The following is a 21,995-nucleotide window of genomic DNA, read 5'->3' as shown; positions in this document are numbered from 1 at the left end:
CCTAATGTGGGGCTCGAACTCTCGACCCTGAGATCAAGAGTTGCAGGCTCTACTGACTGAGCCAGCCAGGTGCTCTGAGAAAATACATTTTCAAAATAAATGAAGCGTTGACTCGTTAGACACCAAAATATTGTTTTTATCACTTTTAATCAAAAAATCTTTATAAGCCATAGTCCCAATTTAATAAAATACTGTTAAATCCTCATTATTCGTAGTGAATACAAAGATGAACAATAAAGGGGCACAAAGGGTCTAGGTTAGTAGAAGTCTTGAGGGCCACTTAGTCTTTCTGTTCCAGGCAGGGCAATAAAAGAAATGTATCGTAAACATAGTTCAACTTTTTGCCAACCCGTTATCATCTTCAATTATGTATCATAACATAATGCAAGCAATACCCACAGGGCTACGAAAGTGTACAGGGCCTCGTTTGCCAGTTTAGTGGATCTCCCTGGGTTTCTATGTTCCTCAAATTGGTGCTTCAAATATACTCTATACTCCAGCCCATGGCCACTGATTCTCCTTTCTCCCATCCCTTAATTTCTTGTTTCAGCCTTAGTTGACTGGGGAAGGGACAGGTTTGTGGAGAAAATGTATTGGAGTTATGTAATTATGAGAAAAGAATCCCATAAACATAAAGCTTCTATTTACATCGATTCTACATACGTTCCTGATAAGTTACCAATATACAGAAAGATTTCACAGTTGTAATCATTGTGTACATACATCACTCTCTGAAGTTTCTCTTTTCCATTTAACCTTTTTTCATATACCCTTCGATGTACGACAAATCACATTTGCTTTTCATGGCTATGTCTCCTTTATCTTTATTATTGGATGGATATTATTATTCTCTTTCTTTTTCTAGAGTTATCAGGTCTTTCATTTTAATCCAGGATAGAACTAAAGGTTGCCAGGGGACACCAAGTAACCTTGTTCCCAATGGTTGATGAAATAAACCCTGCGCTACGCCTCAAAAGGGATAAAGTCAAAAACTTTGTGGTAGCGTTTTTCAGGGGATTTAGATGATTTTTTGGTGTTGACTTCTGTCTACTTTTGGGTTTGTGGCTATTATGAAAAGTAGTGATTGCTGCAAATGGTTGCCAGATAGAAGAGCATTATACCTAAAATGTAAAAATACCAGATGTCTCTAGAGTTTTAAAGCCCACAAATAAGTGAAAAATACCTTCAGTATTGTATTTCATTCGCATATTGTTGAAATAGTCAAAAGCATTTTTTAAGGCCCATATTCTCACTACATTGTCTTGTCCAGCTGAGGCAAGTAATCGGCCACAGTGAGAAAATTTCATGGTCCAAACGGCTCCCTATGAAAAGAAAGGAAGGCTCAAAGTTATTACTTTAAAAGTTGAAACGTTATTTTCTTTCAGATTTTATTATTTTTCTTAAGTTTATTTATTTTGGGGGGGGCAGAGAGAAGAGGGAGACAGAGAATCCCAAGCAGGCTCCACATAGTCAGCACACAGCCAGATGTGGGGCTCAATCCCACGACCTGATCATGGGTCTCACTCATTCATGGAGTGAGATCACGACCTGAGCCAAAACGAAGAGTTGGACACTTAACCGACTGAGACACCCAGGCACCCCTCAGGTTTTATTTTTAAGTAATCTCTACACCCAACATAGGGCTTGAACTTACAAACCTGAGATCAAGTTGCATGCTCTACTGACTGAGCCATCCACATGCCCCTAAGAGCTGAAACATTATTTTTAAGCCAAAGTAAGGAATTATGCTAAATTATACATACTAAGGTAAGGCTCACATTACTAACACCACTTAAGGCCAATAGTCCAATGATGCTACAACAGCACAAAGAGGAACTTTTAGGAGAAAGGCGGGATAAAATAGTAATTTACCATAACCTAAACTAACAACTTCAAAGCCCCAAGCCATATCCACATATTAATGGAAATGGAGTTGTGAGGTGGCCACGAATCACTGTAAAAACAAATCCTGGGACGCCTGGGTAGCTCAGTCGGTTAAGCGTCTGACTCTTGATTTTGGCTCAGGTCATGATCTCATGGTTCATAAGATCGAGCCCCATGTTGGGCTCTGGGCTCTCAGCGTGGACCCCATGTGGGATATTCTTTCTCTCTCGAAATAAATCAATAAACATTAAAAAAAACCCACAGGTCTTAGTTTGGGATCTCAGTCTCCTAGCTGAACATAAGGGGGAAGTGGGATCGGAACAGGCAGAGCCCTCAGGCTAGCAATAGCACTCCTGCTTAAGGCTGAGGGAAATGTAAGGGCCACCTTAGCAGGGACCCTCATGGCACTGGGCATTTATAAGTATTGGAATGCTGTGGTCTTATTCCTGTTTTTTTCCCCCCAGAAACAAGGTTTCAGAGAATATGGCTAGAATTCCCTGATACTGCTAACAATAGTGGAGTGTGGGTGTGTGTGTATGTGTTTGTGTGTTGGGGGGTGGTTAACGAATATAAACCCTTAAATTGGAAAAGCCAAACGCTATTACAAGAAATACTGTTATGTCTACTATTACAACACATACCTATGCAGAACAAAAAGATTATCTAAGTTATGGGGTGCCTGGCTGACTCAGTTGGGAGAGCATGCGACGCTTGGTCTCAGGATCGTGAGTTACAGCCCCGTGTTGGGTATAAAGATCACTTAATAATAAATAAACTTAAAAAAAAAAAAGATACTCCTCCCTTTAAAAAAAAAAAAAAAAGATTTTCCAAGTTAGAGGCAACAGCTCATTTACTGGAATAACACTGATTTCCACAAAATTCAAGTATATTAAAAAATTTGTAAAAAAAAAAAAATTTGTTACTTGGAACCTACTACAATGAGATTTTACTTAAAACTGGAAGTAATGAAAGTGAATTAAAACAGTACAAAAAAATTCATCAGTTCCTTAAGGACATGACTATAATCAAGTCAAACATTTCATATGTAGATTATAAGCACCAAAGTTTAAATTCCAATCTGGCTGCCATCTGATGGTTTATGGTTGCTTCCTTCCAATTAAGCCAAATTTTAGATTTAAAATCTAAATAGATACATAGATTCCCTGATCAAGGAGCCATAGCATCATCTGTCCAATTCTGAGTTCAGTACCACCTTCCCTGTGTTCCTAGCATTTTTAAGGGGTAACTGCAATATCATTGGTACATTTTAACTCTTATAGAAAACTTGTACCTCTCTCTCCTGGTTTTAGCCGCCATCTTACAAAATACATCGAACTACTGAAATATTTGTTAATTATTTAAAATATACCCAGGGAACATTTTAAATGTCTTCCAAAGTGTGATAGACCACCTGGTAAATCTAACTCTTTCAAATTTGGTACCTTTACATAGCTTTCTTAAAGATACGAGCTTAGAGTTGACTTATTCAATAACGTTCACTTCTTGAACAGTAATTCGGAGAGAGACTCTGAAGTCATCAAATCATGTTTATATCAATTTATTCTTCTTGAGTCAGTTTAGAAAAAATTACATATATAACAAGAGATTGCCTTTATAGAAGCCAAAGTACTCCTCTCAATGAAAACAGAATCGTGAAAAATATAAACGTTTCTTACCATATGCTCACCACTAAGATCTTGCACCACTTTGATCTGATCAAAATCGTAAGGTCCTTTGAAACCATGCGCTGCTTTGAATTTGACTGGTCTCGTGTATGGCATTCCTTCATCATCACTCGATGAAGGATCATCTTGATCAGTATGAAACACTGAACAGAAAAGCAGTATAGAGATCATCGCTAGCTAACATAGATATATAGCTACTATCATATTTTCATATCCATTGTTTACTAAGAAAATTCATTAAATGGGAAAGCAAAATCTATTACTAAATAGCATATTAGTCAAGAGCATGGAATCTGGTGCCAGATTGTCTAGGTCCAAATCCAGCTTTGTCATTTATCATCTGTATGACCACAGCTATAGCACTGGACCTTTTTGTGCCTCGGTTTTCTCATCTATAAAAGGGGGTAATAACAGTACGTACCTCTTAGGGCTTTTATGAAGATTAAATGAGTTAATATAGGTGAAAATGCTTAGAACACTGGCACAAAATAACTACTATGTTAGTGCTTATTAAATAAAGCAAATGAGTACAACAAAGGCACAGGAAGTTAAGATCTGTGCAATTCAGAAAATTTACCTAATTTTGAAAATGTTTACAAAAACTAAATAGCCTTGGGGCACCTGGGTAGCTCAGTCCGTTGAGCATCTGACTTCAGCTCAGGTAATTATCTCGCGGTTCATGAGTTCGAGCCCCGCATCGGGCTCTGTGCTGATAGCTCAGAGCCTGGAGCCTGCTTTGGATTCTGTGTCTCCCTCTCTCTGCCCCACCCCGCTCATGCCTCTGTCTCTCTTTCACTCTGTCTCAAAAGTAAATAAACATTAAAAAAAAAAAATTAAATAGCCTCACATAACTAGTTTACAACTGATTATTACAACTCTTCCAGGTTGCCACAAAGTATGTACAAATTCATGTTTAAGATGCACAAATTTTTTTCTTCCTGTTCATAAAATTAAGTGATAGATATCTCGAGTAACATGACTTACTGAAATGCTAAGGTGTTAGCTATAAAGGCTTATTACTTTCAACAAAATAGAATGTTTCTTATAAACTACAGGCTAAATTTGGACAATTACAAATCATTTAAATATTCAGTTGCAATGTTCTATTTCACTTACCTTCGTCTCTAACGCTTTTAACTTTATTTACAGCACGTTCACCATATTCCTCTGCAAGGTGCTTTGCTCTCTTTACTGATTTTCCTAAGAACTTCTTTAGTTGAGTCCTTACCAAAATTACAAAAACAACAAAATTATTTCTTATTAACTGTAAAAATTCAACAATTCACAGATAATCTCATTAGCTGTGACAAGTATATATTTTGAAATAACTTCTTTTTAACGTAAATAGTAGGTCTTTGAGTTCTTCTATCCCTTGTCTATGGAATAAATATATAGAAGCCAATATGACTACAAAGAAAATACAGACACTTCTTCCCAACGTACAATATCATACTCTAAGAGTACTGGCTTTTCAATGGTGAATAATGAATTGGTGGGGATGGAGTGGGAGGAGAGTGTTTAAAGTACATGAACTTGGGGCGCCTGGAAGGCTCAGTCAGTTAAGCGTCCGACTTCAGCTCAGGTCATGATCTCGCGGTCTGTGAGTTCGAGCCCCGTGTTGGGCTCTGTGCTGACAGCTCAGAGCCTGCAGCCTGTTTCAGATTCTGTGTCTCCCTCTCTCTGACCCTCCTCCATTCATGCTCTGTCTCTCTCTGTCTCAAAAATAAATAAACGTTAAAAAAAATTAAAAAAAAAATAAATAAAGTGCATGAACTTGAGATCCATCTGTAGATCATCTGATTTAGAGGGTCTGGGGTGAGGCCATGAATCTGCAATGAGAATTGCTTTGAGAAGACAGCTTTAAAGCATAATCCTTAAAAACACATTTTATCAATAAAAATAAGCTATAAAGAGGTATTTATTTACAGAATAGGATGTTTAGTACCCTCTGATGGCCCTTTATCTCTTCTCTTTCAGTATGGGTGTTTGAAAGCAATACAGTCAGGCTGAGCTTTCCCAGGAGGTATTCCCAAACACAATGTAATGCAAGTATGCATCTCACACTTCCATAAATAGGACTTATTTATTGCTTTTTAAATAATCTTGGTCTCAAATTTCATACATTAAGATTATAAAAAACAAAGCACAGTACATAAATGATATCTAAAACCAAGGCAAAATTTACAGGAGTAAATTTTTACCAATTCATGGGAGCTCATGATATTAAGGACAGTATCTGAAAGACTTGCTAAGCTACATATACAAAGATGTCCACTACAGCGTTATTAACAAAGTGTAGAAAGTAGAGATTTCTCACAAAAGCCCTCCTTGACTCTTTAGAGCAGGTTTTCCTGTTTTATACTCCCAGAGTACCCCATACATTTCTTTTACTGCAATTACTACACAAATGTAGTTAGATTTATCTGTGTAATTATATTTAGTATCTATTTCTCTTATTTAACTGGAAGCTCTATGAGGGCAGAGACTAAGATTGTCTTCTTAACGATGGTGTCTGCAGCACTGAACCCCCATATCTGACTGATAAAAAGAATACAATAAATTTACTATTGGTACTGATATGAAGATATGTCCATTACATATTAGAGATTTTAAAAAAGCAAGCCAACAGGGGTGCTTGGCTGGCTCAGTCAGTAGTGCATCTCAGGGTCGTGAGTTCAAGCCCCACATTGGGCATGGAGCCTACTTAAAAAAAGGGGGGGGGGGACAAAAGAAGCAAGACGACAAGCCATACGCACAGTATTATTTCCACTTTTGTGAGGGAAAACATTGTATGGAGAATACACCTAATTATTAACACAGATTATTTCTGGGGGTAAAAGTATGAAAGGCTCGGGGCGCCTGGGTGGCGCAGTCGGTTAAGCGCCCGACTTCAGCCAGGTCACGATCTCGCGGTCCGTGAGTTCGAGCCCCGCGTCGGGCTCTGGGCTGATGGCTCAGAGCCTGGAGCCTGCTTCCGATTCTGTGTCTCCCTCTCTCTCTGCCCCTCCCCCGTTCATGCTCTGTCTCTCTCTGTCCCAAAAATAAATAAACGTTGAAAAAAAAAAATCTTTAAAAAAAAAAAAAGTATGAAAGGCTTTCATTTTCCATTTTCCTCTATTTATTTTTTGAAATGTTTATTTATTTTGAGAGAGAGAACACAAGCAGGGAAGGGGCAGAGAGAAAGAGAGGAAGAGAGAGAATCCTAAGCAGGCTCCACACTGCCAGCACAGAGCCTGATGCGGGGCTCAATCTCACTAACTATGAGATTGTGACCTGAGCCAAAATCAGGCATTTAACAGACTGAGCCACCCAGGTGCTCCTTGCAATCAAAATATGACCTGACATTCTTTTTTTTTTTTAATGTTTATTTTTGAGAGAGAGAGAGAGAGAGAGGCAGAGCACGAGCAGGGGAGGAACAGAGAGAGAGGGAGACACAGAATCCGAAGCAGGCTTCAGGCTCCGAGCTGTCAGCGCAGAGTCCTATGTCGGGCTCGAACCCATGAACCGTGAGATCATGACCTGAGCTGAAGTCGGACGCTTAACCGACTGAGCCACCCAGGCACCCCATGACCTGACATTCTTATGTGTCGACTTACCTGCTGTCACAGTTTGCTACTTCTATTTTGCCGGGAGCTCAGATGAACCAGATGACCAGATATTAAAAAATTATGTAAAAAGTAAGTACAGTGGCTTTGAATAAACCTAAGGAGCTTTTCTTTTGGAAAACTAATGAGCTTTGGGGCACTTCTCTCTCAAATAAATAAACATTTTTTAAAAATTAAAAAAAAAAAGAAAAAAGAAAAATAATGAGCTTAAATGAATGGAGTAAGTGACAGCTCTCCTGGATGTTTACCTATCTCCTTCATAATTCCTAATTTTCCTATTCCTGTTAGTTGCCATTGCTGACAACCAAGTTCCAGACACCTGAGCTTTCATCCTGTCCCTGCACTGTGGGTAAATCTTTTTGAAGAATTCTCAATGCTTTCTTTCCACACTAGGAAAAGATCAGACTAGAGTGGAGAATTTGCTTTGGACCATAGACTGAATTATTGTCAAATAAGTGACTGGTATATAATGAAGCAAAATCTACATGTCCACCATTGTCTTGACGTTTGCGAGGGAAACAGAGGGATGGCATGATCACAATCCTTTTGCAACATATGATTTAGTTACTTAGCCCCCATTTATCTCGTTTTTTAAAATTAGAAAACAATTTAAAATAAAATAAAGGGGAAATGTAAGTTACGTAGACCATAGGTGCCACTGAAATTGAGACAAGCAAATTTACTATGAACTGGAGAAGTTAGGAAAAATTGTGTTGGGTTTAGAAAAACAAATAGGATTTGAGAGCAACTTCAAGGACAATCATGTGCCTCTATGAACACTTCTCATATCTACTGTCAGAAAAATAATCCAGGCATGATGCAAAATTTACTGATCATTTAGTATTTCTCAGATACTATAGAAATGACCAATAATACAGCCCCAAGTAATTCGTCATCCATTGGCTGGGGGTAGGAAGTGGTGGTGGCAGACAGACATATACACTAGATGGGACATAGACTGAAAGCAGTAGGGCAGGGGCGCCCGGGTGGCTCTGTCGGTTAAGTGTCTGACCCTTGATTTCGGCTCAGGTCACAATCTCACAGTTTGTGGGATCGAGCCCGGTCAGGCTTTGCTCTGTCTGACAGGGAGGAGTCTGCTTGGGATTCTTTCTCTCCCTCTTTCTCTGTCCCTCCCCCCGCTCACGTGTACTCACTCACTCACTCACTCAATAAATAAGCATGGCGATTCTCATAATTTTTAAATAAAAGCTTGGAATAAAGAAAAAGGATGCACTGTAACTCACGTTTTCTGTTTTAACCTTCCACCATCAGTATCTGTTGTTTGAGACTGCAACTTCTCTTCGTCATCTGACTGTGCTGCGTCATTACTACAAGAAGGGGAAGAAATCATTGTAAGAGAAGACATTTCCCCATCACCTCAAACGTCTTATGGATACTTACTATATACTCAGATACTCGGAATAAGAAAAAAAAAAAGACTATGTTAACATACTTTTTGTAAGTTTCATTTAAATGATGATCCTGAGAAGTTAGACTTGAGAGATCAAATAGAATCTTTAAGCATGGTATAATGTACAAAATGCAAGTGAAAGCAATTTAGGAACTTATGGAAAACCTACTACCAATGAGCCTTTTTGCTGGACAAAACCTGCTGCACAGAAATGACAAATTAACTTTCTCCTAACTCTTCAGGCACATCATGTATTACACTTTATTAAGATTTGCTTTCAAAATAATTATTCCTTCGATCTACATATATCGCACAGTAAAGTCAATCCCCTTACACTGAAGCCATTTTCTGACCTACAAAGATAATACAATTACTTTTAAAATCTGTGGCCCTTAAAGCAAGGTTTCAGAACACCAGGTGTTCATTCTGCATGGCTTTTTACCTTCAACATGTTTCAATAATGTCTCTAGTATTATATACATCATTTTAAAAGAGAAACCAAGGAGCGCCTGAGTGGTTCAGTCAGTTAAGCATCCAACTTGATTTTGGCTCAGGTCACGATCTCACAGTTAGTGAGTTCGAGCCCCGTGTCTGGCTCTGCACTGACAGCACAAAGCCTGCTTGGGATTGTGCGTCTCCTTCTCTCTCTGCCTCTCTCCTGCTGGCGCATGCGCTCTGTCTCTCTCAAAAATAAATAAATCAACATTTAAAAAAATACATAAGAGAAACCAAATACTATGAGATTTAAGATATATACTATTGTCTCTAAATAACTGTATGGTCTTAAGAGAGAACAATGTTGGGGCGCCTGGGTGGCGCAGTCGGTTAAGCGTCCGATTTCAGCCAGGTCACGATCTCACGGTCCGGGAGTTCGAGCCCCGCGTCAGGCTCTGGGCTGATGGCTCAGAGCCTGGAGCCTGTTTCCGATTCTGTGTCTCCCTCTCTCTGTGACCCTCCCCCGTTCATGCTCTGTCTCTCTCTGTCCCAAAAATAAATAAACGTTGAAAAAAAAATTAAAAAAAAAAAAAAAAAAAAAAAAGAGAGAACAATGTTGAAGAATACATACATCAACTAACTCTATTTTAATTCCAAATTTAAAAAAAGAAGATTGAATGAAACCACATTAGGGTCTGTTAGAGTTCATAAACAGAGAAATCTTCATCACTCCGAAATACTATGAATAAATAATAACAATAGCCCATACCTTACATATTCCTTAGTTCTTCTCATGATGTGCAGAGTGAGGGGATTGATACCTGTTGGCAGTTTCTCTTCCGCAAGACTCAAAGGGATTTCTTCGCCAGTATCCAGGTTTTTAATCATGACACTGGCTAAAATTTCCTGAGGTAACGAAGAACACCAAGAGGACCTATAATTTAATTATCTTTTTGAGTCTACGAAATCCTCAAACATTTAAGCTAAGGACTTTCTGGATACCTTCAGTACCGTGTACAATACTTTTCAACTTTTTCAGTGAGACACAATTCACACACTGCAAAACGCACTCATTTAAAGTATATACAGTTCAATGATTTTGAGTAAAATCGGAGTTATACAACCATCACCATTATTTAAGTTTAGAGCATTTCCACTACCTCAAAAAGAAACCCCATGCCCATTAGACAGCATACCTCATTCCCCTCTCCTCCCAGCCCCTGGAAACCACCAATCTGATTTTGTCTCCGTGGTTTGCCTATTCCGGACACTTCATATAAATCAAAACATACAGTACGTGGTCTTCTGTGACGGGCTTCTTTCACTTAGGACCATATTTTTAAGGTTCATCCACACTGCAGCATGTTTCAGAACTTCACTCTTTTTAATTGCCAAAAAGAAGTGCCACGTGCCCTTGTTGGGATGAGCACTGGGTGCTATATGTAGGGGATGAATCAATGACTGGATTCTCCTGAAATCATTATCACACTGGATGCTAACTGACTTGGATGTTAATTTTAAAAAAATTAAAAGAAAATAGTCCACATGGATAGGATATACCACATTTTATTTATCCATTCATGAGCGATGAACGTTTGTGTTGCTTCCACACTTTGGCTATTATGAATTTTGTGTGTGGACATAGGTTTTCATTTCTCTTTGGTGTATACAGAGGAGTGGAATTGCTAGGTCACGGTAACTCAATGTCTAATATTTTGACGAACTGCCAAACTGCTTTCCAAAGTACAATAGTTTTTTTTTTTTTTTTAATTTTTTTTCAACGTTTTTTATTTATTTTTGGGACAGAGAGAGACAGAGCATGAACGGGGGAGGGGCAGAAAGAGAGGGAGACACAGAATTAGAAACAGGCTCCAGGCTCCGAGCCATCAGCCCAGAGCCCGACGCGGGGCTCGAACTCACGGACCACGAGATCGTGACCTGGCTGAAGTCGGACGCTTAACCGACTGCGCCACCCAGGCGCCCCTACAATAGGTTTTTAAAATGTGTTTAAATGAAATGAAAACTGGAGCGCCTGGCCGGCTCAGTCAGTGGAGCATGTGGCTCTTGATCTCAGGCTTGTGAGTCTAAGCCCCACGCTGGTTGTAGAGACTACTTAAACTTAAAAATTAAAAAAAAAAAATCTTCAAAAAGAAGAAAAGAGGGGCGCCTGGGTAGCTCAGTTGGTTAAGCATCTGACTCCTGATTTCAGCTCAGGTCATGATCTCGCGGTTTGTGAGCTCGAGCCCCGCATCAGGCGCTGCACTGACAGCAAGGAGCCTGCTTGGGATTCTCTTCCTCGCTGTCTGCCCCCTCCCCCGCACTCTCTCTCTTTCTCAACATAAATAAACTTGAAAAGAAAAGACACATGGACACTCAGATTTTGCTTCCAAACTTCATTCGGAATAAATTGGCCAAAAGATGTATACTAAATTTTAATGGTAAGAAGCACTGAGTCTGTACTGTATATTACCTAACAAGTATAAAAACATATAACTATAATTAACATCAAGTTCTTTTTAAGCCCACTTGCTATAAAACTTGAGCCTTGTTTTCAACACATTTATTCTATCATAATTATATAAAAAGGCAAGTTTAAGTTACAGTTGCAAACCCTAGCACATTAAAGAAACAAAAATGGGGCACCAGTCAGTAGAGGATGCGACTCTTGATCTTGGGGTTGTGACTTTGAGCCCTATGTTGGGTGGAGAGTTCACTTAAAAATAAACACATAAATAAATAATCTTTTAAACTAAGAATATCATCATGGGGCGCCTGGGTGGCTCGGTCGGTTAAGCGTCCGACTTCAGCTCAAGTCATGATCTCACAGTTTGTGAGTTTGAGCCCCACGTCAGGCTCTGTGCCGACAGCTCAGAGCCTGGAGCCTGCTTTGGATTCTGGGTCTCTCCCTCTCCCTCTACCCCTCCTCCCCTCATGCTCTGTCTCTCTGTCTCAAAAAGAAATAAACATTAACCTAAGAAAATCATCAATTTTCATTTTTTCTTCTACATATGTTTTTGCTTAACGGCAATAAACTTAAAAAAATTTTAATCCTGGTAAAATACACACAATATAAAATTTACCATTTTAACCATCGTTGTATAGTCATATAGTTCGTTGTATAGTTCAGTAGCATTAAGCACATTCACAATGCTGTGCAACCATCACCACCATTCATCTCAAGAACTTCTTCAACTTCTCATTATGATTTTTGTATTTTATGGTTTTAAGAACAACAACAAAAAAATCTAATTATACCTCATCAGTAAGCTCTCTCCCAGAGTTGGATCTAGGTCTCTGAGGGCCCATCACTTCACCTGCTATGGTCTGCCCATCAGGTGCTTTTCCATTTTCCTAAAATTATAATTTCATAAATAGAAAGTAGATGGAGTCAATTTCTATAAATACTCAATTATTCATTACCACACACAGTTCTAAAGAATTCCATAATTCAGATAATGGAGGCTACTGAAAATTTAAATGAAACACTCCATTTCAGTCCTTTATTATTCCCAGCATGCTGAAAAACATTAGGTATCAAAACCATTGCTGCCCATGAAATAATGTCTTAGTAGTCTTGAAAGCAAATAGATGTTCTATTTGAACCTGACCCAAAAGCAGTTCTCTACTAGGAGAATGCCAGCACTAACAATGCCATTAATCAGGGCTATACGTGCGCATATCTCAAAGGCAGGGGCTGGCAAACTTTTTCTGTAAAGAGCCAGATAGTAAATATTTTAGGCTTTTTGTTTCATATGTAGTTTCTGTCATGTATTCTTTTTTTTTTTTTTTTTTAAACAGCTCTTTAAAAATGTAAAGACTGGAGTCAGTTGAACGTCTGACTCTTGGTTTCGGCTCGTCATGATATCATGGTTTGTGGGTTCGAGCCCCTCGTCGGGCTCCATGCTGTCAGTATGGAGCCTAATTAGAATTCTCTCTCTCCCTCTCTCTCTCTCTCTCTGCCCCTCCTCTGCTCACTCTGTCTTTCTCAAAGTAAATAAACTTAAAAAAAAAATGTAAAGACCATTCTCAGTTTGGGGATCCTATAAAAACAGGCGATTGCCAGTCTTTGCTCTAAGGCTATGACAAGACCGAAGTGCTGTATCTCCGAGTCTGCTAACCTGCCCCAACCACAGCTACCACATAAGTAAGCCTTGAGTCCCAGAAACCGGCCATGGTAAATATACATGCCATCAGGTCCTTTCTATTGCCTCATATATGGATATATAGCCTAGTACATGAAGTTTTTGTTCATGATTATATAAAGGAAATTGTAATTTGACCACAATTATAAATAACTTTGACCACTATAGGTCAGGTAAATGAAGACTGTAGTTGATGTTTATTAGTATTACAATAATATCACAAAATGCAGCATTCTTTCGTTATTTTAATTGTCTACTGAATGCCAGGTGCTTGGCACACATTAGCTCATTTCATCCTTTAAGACACCTTCAGGGAAGGTTTTCCCCTCATCCTATCCACGGGCCATCTGAAACTCAGATATTAATATAGCTTTGCTCGGATCACCGAGCTATGCAGTAGCAGAGCTGGCAAAGGGACAGAAGAAAGCCAGGTTTAGGGACAAGGAAATAATTTTGCCTGAAGAAAGACGGCTCAAAAAGCAACAAGCCAGCCAGCTGCAGAAAATTGTTAACGCTTATATCAAATACAACATGAATTCACCAACCTGAGCAGTAACTATTTTATCTCCACTGGTAGCACTCGCCAAATCAAGAGAAGGCTGAGAATCCTTGACTGTATTCTCTGAAGCCATGTTCGTACTTAGGAGAGTATCAGATGTAATATTCTCTTTGGGAACTGCAATGATGATGATGATAATAATAATGATGATGATGACAATGGCAACAACTACTTTTTATACAGGACCTTATATATAGCTTGAAAAGTGCTTTAACCTTTGTCTGATTCTTACGACAATCCCACGAGGAAAGTGGTTTTATAATTCTCATCTTACATATGGGGACACCAGGGTTCAAACAAGTTATTTAAATTCTTCAAAGCTATACAACTTACACATGAAGAGATCTAAGTCTTGAATGCAAATCTTAAGTCCCCAATGGAAACGGATTTCAAAGTTTGAAGTCTGCTGAAATGTTCTGTTCGAGTATAGTAATGTAACTTACTACCAATGTAAAACACTGTCACTTTTAATTACTAAAATAACTTTTAGAACTTGGTCATGGTCATCAACATGGTTGTATATAGTATAAACTGAAATAAAATTGGAAAGTTAAATAGTTTCAACTCCAAAATCTCCCCACCAAAAGTTATTTCTCAGTTAATACTTGCCATCTAGATCAGGGGTTTTAAGGGCCTCAAACTCCAATTCGCTTTTCTTTTTTCTTGGTGGCGGAGCAGGTCGAGATGGAGGTGGGGGTCTAGGAGGTGGGAAATTAGTTGGAGGGGGAGGGCGTGCCGGAACAGGCTTCTTTGTACTAGCCACTATATCAGGTTCCGGAGTAAGTTGTCTTGGGGGTTTGGCAGGAGCCACTTCTTCCATGGCAGCAAAATCTTTAGTAGATAAAGAGTTTGAGGACACAGGTTCTAGAACATCACTTCCTTTGACTTCCACGGCTTCCTTGTTCAATACTTCGGCTTCGCTTTCAGGCACGGTATGCTGCTCAGCTGAACTTATTTCAGTTAACTTCGTGATTTCATCTATTGACTTCTCACAGGTGTCATCAGAAGGAAAACATCTATTCGATTCTAATTCAGTTTCTTCTATTGCATTTTGACTCTCTGCCTTTTTGGAATCTTCCTGCAGGACTTGATCTATGGCTAACAGTCCAGGTATGTTGCTAAGATCTGATCCAGCTCCAACAGGACTGGCAGTAGCCTGATCAGAGTGTCCTTTTCCTTTGGAATCCGAAGAGTCATCTTCAAGCTGTAGTACTTTCTGACTCTCCTCAATAATACTTTCAATAATCTGGTGAAAGGTTCAAAAGCAGCTTTTAAAAAATGAAGCTATTTATAAGAACATAATAACAGCTAATCATTTACACAGTACTTGGTATGTGCCAGGGCATGTTCTTAACACTTTACACATTTTAATCTTCACAATAACCATATGAGATAGCACTCTTAATGTCATTATACAAATGAAGGAACAGAGCATAGAGGGATCAAGTGACTTGTCTGGGGTCACAGAGCTAGTAAGTGATGAAGCTGGTAAAACTCCAGGGAGTTTGGTTCTGGAATCTGTACTCTTAAACCATTACAGAAGGGAATCCGTTAGTAGGTATAATCACAACAGTTCAACCAACCCTGTAAAGTTCAAACCTACATTTACATTCACACTCTTAACGTCCTAGTGCACGTACATATTTATGCCAAGTTAGTTTTAGTAACAACCTGTTGCTTTGAGCCTAGTTAACAAAACCATGAGAATCAAAACCACCTAGTGCAAGAGTTCAAACTGTTTAGTTCTGAACTTAAGCCTATGACAGAAAAAGCCAACAGGTGCAGAGAGATTAACATTCTTAAACAAACTACACCTAATACTCCAATATTCAGAGAAACAGTAGGACTACAAAAAGGGTTCAAACACTCAGCTCACTTTGCTTTTTTCCCTTTTATTTCTTGCCTGTAGCTGAAAAATACAGACAGGGTTTCTATATCTTCTAACATTTGGAAACAAAGATGTTCTCTATCCAGCGCTGTCATTGTTACCACTTAAAAACTCCCAGTCCACTTACTTATCTTTCCACCAGGCCCAACCATGGATGACATCCGCTTTCTCAATTCCTTGGCTCCAGAAAGTTAACAGAACGTGTCACAGAACCATCCTGATGTGGCGTACCACAAATTCACGCTGACTTCAACTGGATATGACTGCTGCTCAACAATATTCCTCCCTGATTTCCCAGCACGGTCCACACATTAATTGGTCTCAACCTTCACATTTTTATCCTCATCTTACCACACTTTTACCAGAGGGATATTAACTAGAGTCCACCTACTTTGTCAATTAGGGGGTTACTGAGCGCTGAGTACCCTAGTGATAACAGAAGCCAGCGGGTTGAAGAAAGAATAAGAGGTGAACAACACAGAGATAGCCAGCACGATGTAGGTTTTCCCAAAGCTTGGCTGTAAGCAGAAGAAGCTGCAAGAAAGTGACCCAGCACTTTTATAAGCTGAGTGGAAGGAGCCAATGGAAAGTAAGATAACAAAGTTCTGGAGAAGAAGGGAAAGAGGGTCTCTTGTGTATTAGACCAGTACACGTATTTCCCATTTAATCATCACATAGGCCTTGACGTAGCTGGATTATCTCCCTTCTACGGAAACAAGAATCTGAGGTAAAGCCATTAAGAATTTTGTCCAACGTCCCACAGCTAGTAAACTACAAAGTCAAAACTGAAATCCAGGTTTTTCTCAAAAATCTAGTGGGTTTTTTTTTCTAATGTTTATTTTTGAGAGAGAGAGAGAGAAAAAGAGCAAGCACGGGAGGGGCAGAGAGAGAGGGAGAGACACAGAATGTGAAGCAGGCTCCAGGCTCCAAGCTGTCAGCACAGAGCCCGACGCGGGGCTCGAACTCATGAGCTGTGAGATCATGACCTGAGCCGAAGTCGGACACTTAACCTACTGAGCCACCCAGGCGCCCCCAGGCTTCTTAGTCTCTAATGTGTACATGAAGCAGCTTATCTGCTGAAAGTGAGAAGGATATAAGTGGGCACAGTGAATGTGAGATGACTGTAAAGGTCTGAAATAATCACTATGCAAAATGGAAAGACTGACACCAGAAGAGGGGTTAAAACAAGGTTAAAAATCACAGGTCTTCTCTAATCCCTTATATGAGAACAATTTCTCCCTTGACTGAACTCTACCCTTCTTACCGTTCACTACAGTGTGAACTATAATATAAACACAAGGTGGTATATGGGTTAGCTCTACATAAATACTTTCTCCATGGCAGATAAGTAGCTCTTGAAAAATAAAGCCCGTGTTGTCTTCCTCCTGATATGCCCCCATAGCACCTACTAACAGTCCCAAGCTCTGCTTCAGGAGGTAGCAAATAGGGGAAAGACCCAGAGAACAGTGAGGATTAGGACCAACAATGGAGATGATCGTGCTAAGGCAACTGTTGGCTTCCTATCACCTCCCTGCTTCAAAAAACTCACTGCTTTTCCAGAGACTGTACAATAGAAACCAGATGTGTTAGTATGACATAAGAGGCATTCCCATAATTTGGCCGGGACTTTGGTCTCTATTCTCATCTGCAAACATGCTGCACGTTTCTCCATGCCTTTGGTTATGACTTTCAACTCCCATCTTTGCCTGCCCAAATCTTATTCATTCATCGAGAACCAGCTCAGATGTTACTTCCTCCATGAAGTCTTCCTCATTCCTATCCTCAAGCAGGAAGTAAAGTCTCCCTTTCTTTTTTTTTTTTTTTTTTAAAAGATAGGTGTTTTTTTTTTTTTTTTTTAATTTTTTTTCAACGTTTATTTATTTTTGGGACAGAGAGAGACAGAGCATGAACGGGGGAGGGGCAGAGAGAGAGGCAGACACAGAATCGGAAACAGGCTCCAGGCTCTGAGCCATCAGCCCAGAGCCCGACGCGGGGCTCGAACTCACGGACCGCAAGATCGTGACCTGGCTGAAGTCGGACGCTTAACCGACTGCGCCACCCAGGCGCCCCTCCCTTTCTGTTCTTACAATAGTTTGTAAGTCTACTTGAACACTTTTTACATTCAGTTTTGTGTTTATCTAATTTCCTCTACTAAAATGTAAACTACTGGGGACAGGGAGTGTGTCGTGCCTGGAGCAGTGTGTATCCCACAGCCTTTATCATTCATATGTGATACCTAAATTGATCGAAAAAACTAGAGCTTAAAAAGTGAGACCTAGTCTTGAGCCTCACTCAACCTCTCCAGTGTTTACTAGTTTTTCAGTTTCTAAACTACTTAAAAATCATTTTTTGGCCACTATTAGTTACCCATTTGCATCCTAAGAAAAAATTCTTAAAAAGGAAAAGAAAACTCTAGTGGAAAACACAGAAACGTTCCAAGTTTTCAACAATAAAAATGGGCTAGATACATTGTAATATATTTGCTTGATAGAAACTGACACATGAAATAAAAACTGAGTATTAAGACTGTGTGATGAAATATGATGAAAAGTAATAATGGCAAGAGGAAAAGGTAAAATATAAAATTCTATCTACACTACAATTAGGTAAAAAAAAAAAAGGCATGCAAATGGGTGAGAACCAGAAAGGAATGCTGAAAAATTAAGATGGCTGTTTGTTACAATGTAGAACTGTGGACAATTTCTGATTTAAACAGAAAAAAAAGGGTATTGCTCATATCTTACTTATGCTGATACACAATACGTTTCTCCCAAAAAAATTCCTTTTAAGGGGGGAAGTATGATCACTATTGAAATATGGAGTCCATTAAATTTATAAATTCCATAAGGGTAGAACAATGGATCTTCACTGGGGGGTGATTTTGCCCCCACACTCTTCCCCAGACATTTGGTGATGTCTGTAAGACATTTTTAATTGTTGTGATGGAGTGGGGGTAGGGAGGAATCTATTGATATCTAGTGGGTAGAAGCCAGGAATGCTGCTAAATATCCTACAACGCATAGAATAGTCTCCCCTTCCCTCTGCAACAAAGAATTATTCAGCCTAGGGGTGCCTGGGTGGCTTAGGCAGTTAAGCATCTTGATCTCAGCTCAGGTCTTGATCTTAAGGTTGTGAGTTCAAGCCCTGTGTTGGGCTCCACGCTGGGCATGAAGCCTACTACAAAAAAAAAAAAAAAAAATTATTCAGCCCAAAGTGTCACTGTTGAGAAACTCTGGGATAGAGAATGTGTCATTTTGCTGGTCTCCAGAAACCCACTGGCTAGAACGGGGCCAGGGGCACAGAAAATACTCAAAGTAACATAACTGAACAAACACACAGCATCCTTTCTCCTTGGGTTTTATCCTGATACTGTGAACTACCCGTGGTCAAAATTTTTATCTTGTGTTCTGTCCCTTCTAGTAAACCAAACTCTGAAGCTTTTCTTTTTTTTTTTTTTTTTTACTGTTTATTTATTTATGGGAGAGAGACAGAGCACAAGCAGGGAAGGGTACAGAGAGAGGGAGACACAGAATTGGAAGCAGGCTCCAGCCTGGGCTGTCAGCATAAAGCCTGATGTGGGGCTTGAACTCACAGACTGTGAGATAATGACCTGAGCTGAAGTAAGATGCTCAACCGACTGAGCCACCCAGGCGCCCCCAAACTCTGAAGCTTTAAAGCATCAATTCTATAAAAGGTACTGAAGGCACTATCAGAGTAATGATTTCTTATAACCTCTAACTCATAAAGACATCAGGATTTGTTGCACTGAGCGTTTCAATACCTTTACCTCTTGGTAGTAACCTCAAGAAGAGCTGTTCTGGGGCGCCTGGGGGGCTCAGACAGTTAAGCGTCCAACTCTTGATCTCGGCTCAGGTCACGATCTCATGCTTTGTGAGATGGAGCCCTGCGTTGGGCTCTGTGCTGACAGCGCGGGTTCTCTCTCTACCTCACCCTCTGCCCCTCCCCCGATCTCTCTCTCTCTCAAAATAAATAAACTTAAAAAAAAAAAAAAAGGATAGTTGTTCTGATAATGGCCTCTAAGAACAGCTTATTCTAATACAAATACAAGCATAAAAAATAAAAACACATTACATTTTTCTAAATAGTCTCAAGGAAAAATTATTGATTAGTTCGATTATAAAATGACCTCTAAAAAGCCTGATGTGTCTTCAATCAGAAACTCAAGATTCAAATAACATTTACTGAACATCCAGCAAGTACACAGCACTATACTAAAAGAATATAGAAAACTTTTCCACTTTAAATATATCATATAAATAGAATATCTGTTAAACTAATACTGACATTATATCTTACTAACCTTTTTAGACACATCTTGTTTCAATTCTTGTACAGGAGACTCATTTCCAATTTTGTATGCAGTGTTCTCAGTTTCCTATATTAAAAAGAAAAAGCAGAGACCAAATGATGACTTCCTTTCTTTAAAATTCTGTTTAAGGGGCGCCTGAGTGGCTCAGTCGGTTAAGCAGCCAACTTCAGCTCAGGTCATAATCTCACAGTGTGTGGGTTCAAGCCCCACATCGGGCTCTCTGTTCTTTAGCGTGGAGCCCACTTCGGATCGTCTGTCTCCCTCTCTCTCTCTCTCTCTCTCCCTCAAAAATAAATTTAAAAACATTAAAATTCTTTTTAAGATGGGTACAAATTAGAAAATACGGCATTGATAAAGCAAAGGCCCATAGAGCTTAGATGTTTGTATACTGAAGACGGCCCAGAGATTTTATGTCAACTAGGACAATCTGATTTGTGTAAGGTTACCAATCAGCAATTTTCTATTTTTGTACAGCAATCAGATATTTTCCTTTAAAAGTGCCCCTCTTTTTAACATTAAAAACCATACCGGAAGATAAGAACTACCAAGTACCTCTGTAGCTTAAAAGGTTTCAGGATTTAAACAAAGGGTTGAGTCAGAATTGTTCTTTTTCCCAGAGTATTGCTCCATAAATATGCATAAATATAAAAGTACATAATGCAGAAAACCACATTCAGAGAATAGTTTTCTTAAAAGCTCTACATGTTTTAGATGAAAGCAATCAAGACAAGAAGTTAAATCAAGTCCCCCCAAACAGTAAGAGATGAAAAAAATTAAACCCACCAAAAATACATATATATCTACGTATACATTCATATACACATACGTACATATATATATATATTTGGGAGGTCAGAGACGGTAGAAATGGATACAGTTTTTCTGCTGGAAAAAAATTCTGGTAAAACAAGACAATCGTACATTTGCAAATGTAGCATAGTATTTATCTCCATCCTAAATTGTCACTACATTTACAAAAGTATAGCAATTTGAGTGCTACTAACAACACTAAGAAAAAAAACTTTTCATAATTTTTATACACAACATAGAGTTAAAAAAGGTCACTATAACCATTTTTGACAGATAAGCAACCTAAGGCACATAAGGATGTATGTAAGTATCAAGGTAGCACTTATACAAGTATTAGGATATGATCATGATCGGTGCCGTGATAAAATTACTCCAGATCAATATAATGCTGAAGATTTAATGTGCTAGAGAAATTTATGTAGAACTTCTGATATCTTCAAGCTTAAAAGCTGTTTCATGGAATTTTAAGTGTCAGGTAAAACCCAAACTATCACAACCCATGAGGGCCTACATCTTTGACATCTATATTTCTCACCTCCCTTGTCCACCACAACCCCACAATTACATTTTGGCCAACTGGATGGTTCTTTACCATCCTTAGAGCGATAGCTCAAGTGTTTTTAGAAAAGGGTGCCTGGGTGGCTCAGTTGGTTAAGCATCTGTCTGACTCTTGATCTCATCTCAGGTCTTGATCTCAGGGTCATGAGTTCAAGCCTTACAGAGGACTCTCTGCGCTGGGTCTGAAGCCTACATTAAAACAAACAAACAAACAAACAAACAAACAAAAAACGCTTTCCCTAACCACCTTAAAATAGCCTTACCTGCTTAACTTTCTATCACATTATCATATTTTCTGTTTCTTCATTGCAGTTATCACCATCTGCAACAACCTTGTTTACTTGTTTGTTTATTTCTTTTTTTTGTCTCTTCCCTGCCCCACTAAAACGTAAGCTCTATGAGAACAGAGACTTTTTCTGTCTACCACTGCACAGCCAGTACCTAAAAGAGTGCTGGGCAAAAGTAACCATTTGCTAAATGAATGCTGAATAACACATGCCTCTGGCTTTTCTTCAGTAAATACACATATCTTAAGTTTACATATCCTTTAATCAAATCCTGGTTTTAAACTAAAAAAGAACAACTCTAATCAAAACCAATTAGTAAGATAATCTTGACAAGACCAGGGAGAGAGAATACTTGAAAGCTGATGGTCATTAAGAACAGTTAATGAATATTAGAGAAACAC

The 21,995-nt window shown here is 39.1% G+C and overlaps 1 protein-coding gene across 1 annotated transcript in view; it reads right to left on the bottom strand.

Annotated features, from left to right (window-relative positions):
- The window catches only part of WDR44 (WD repeat domain 44), a 79,505-nt gene that overhangs the window by 25,362 nt on the left and 32,148 nt on the right, over window positions 1–21,995 (bottom strand). The window contains exons 3-11 of the mRNA XM_047081859.1: window positions 19,931–20,005; window positions 14,331–14,967; window positions 13,708–13,838; window positions 12,276–12,371; window positions 9,790–9,926; window positions 8,419–8,502; window positions 4,686–4,792; window positions 3,561–3,712; window positions 1,184–1,322 (exon numbers count right to left, since the gene is read on the bottom strand). Coding sequence (XP_046937815.1) covers window positions 1,184–1,322; window positions 3,561–3,712; window positions 4,686–4,792; window positions 8,419–8,502; window positions 9,790–9,926; window positions 12,276–12,371; window positions 13,708–13,838; window positions 14,331–14,967; window positions 19,931–20,005 — 1,558 coding nt within the window. The remainder of the gene's footprint in view (window positions 1–1,183; window positions 1,323–3,560; window positions 3,713–4,685; window positions 4,793–8,418; window positions 8,503–9,789; window positions 9,927–12,275; window positions 12,372–13,707; window positions 13,839–14,330; window positions 14,968–19,930; window positions 20,006–21,995) is intronic.

Source organism: Lynx rufus, unplaced genomic scaffold (assembly GCF_022079265.1).
Source record: "Lynx rufus isolate CCGP_SWC_20201006 ecotype Redwood Valley unplaced genomic scaffold, mLynRuf1.p SCAF_19, whole genome shotgun sequence".
Taxonomy (NCBI): domain Eukaryota; kingdom Metazoa; phylum Chordata; class Mammalia; order Carnivora; family Felidae; genus Lynx; species Lynx rufus.
The sequence above is the reverse complement of the archived record's forward strand: the minus strand, read 5'-3'. Positions and strand labels throughout refer to the sequence as shown.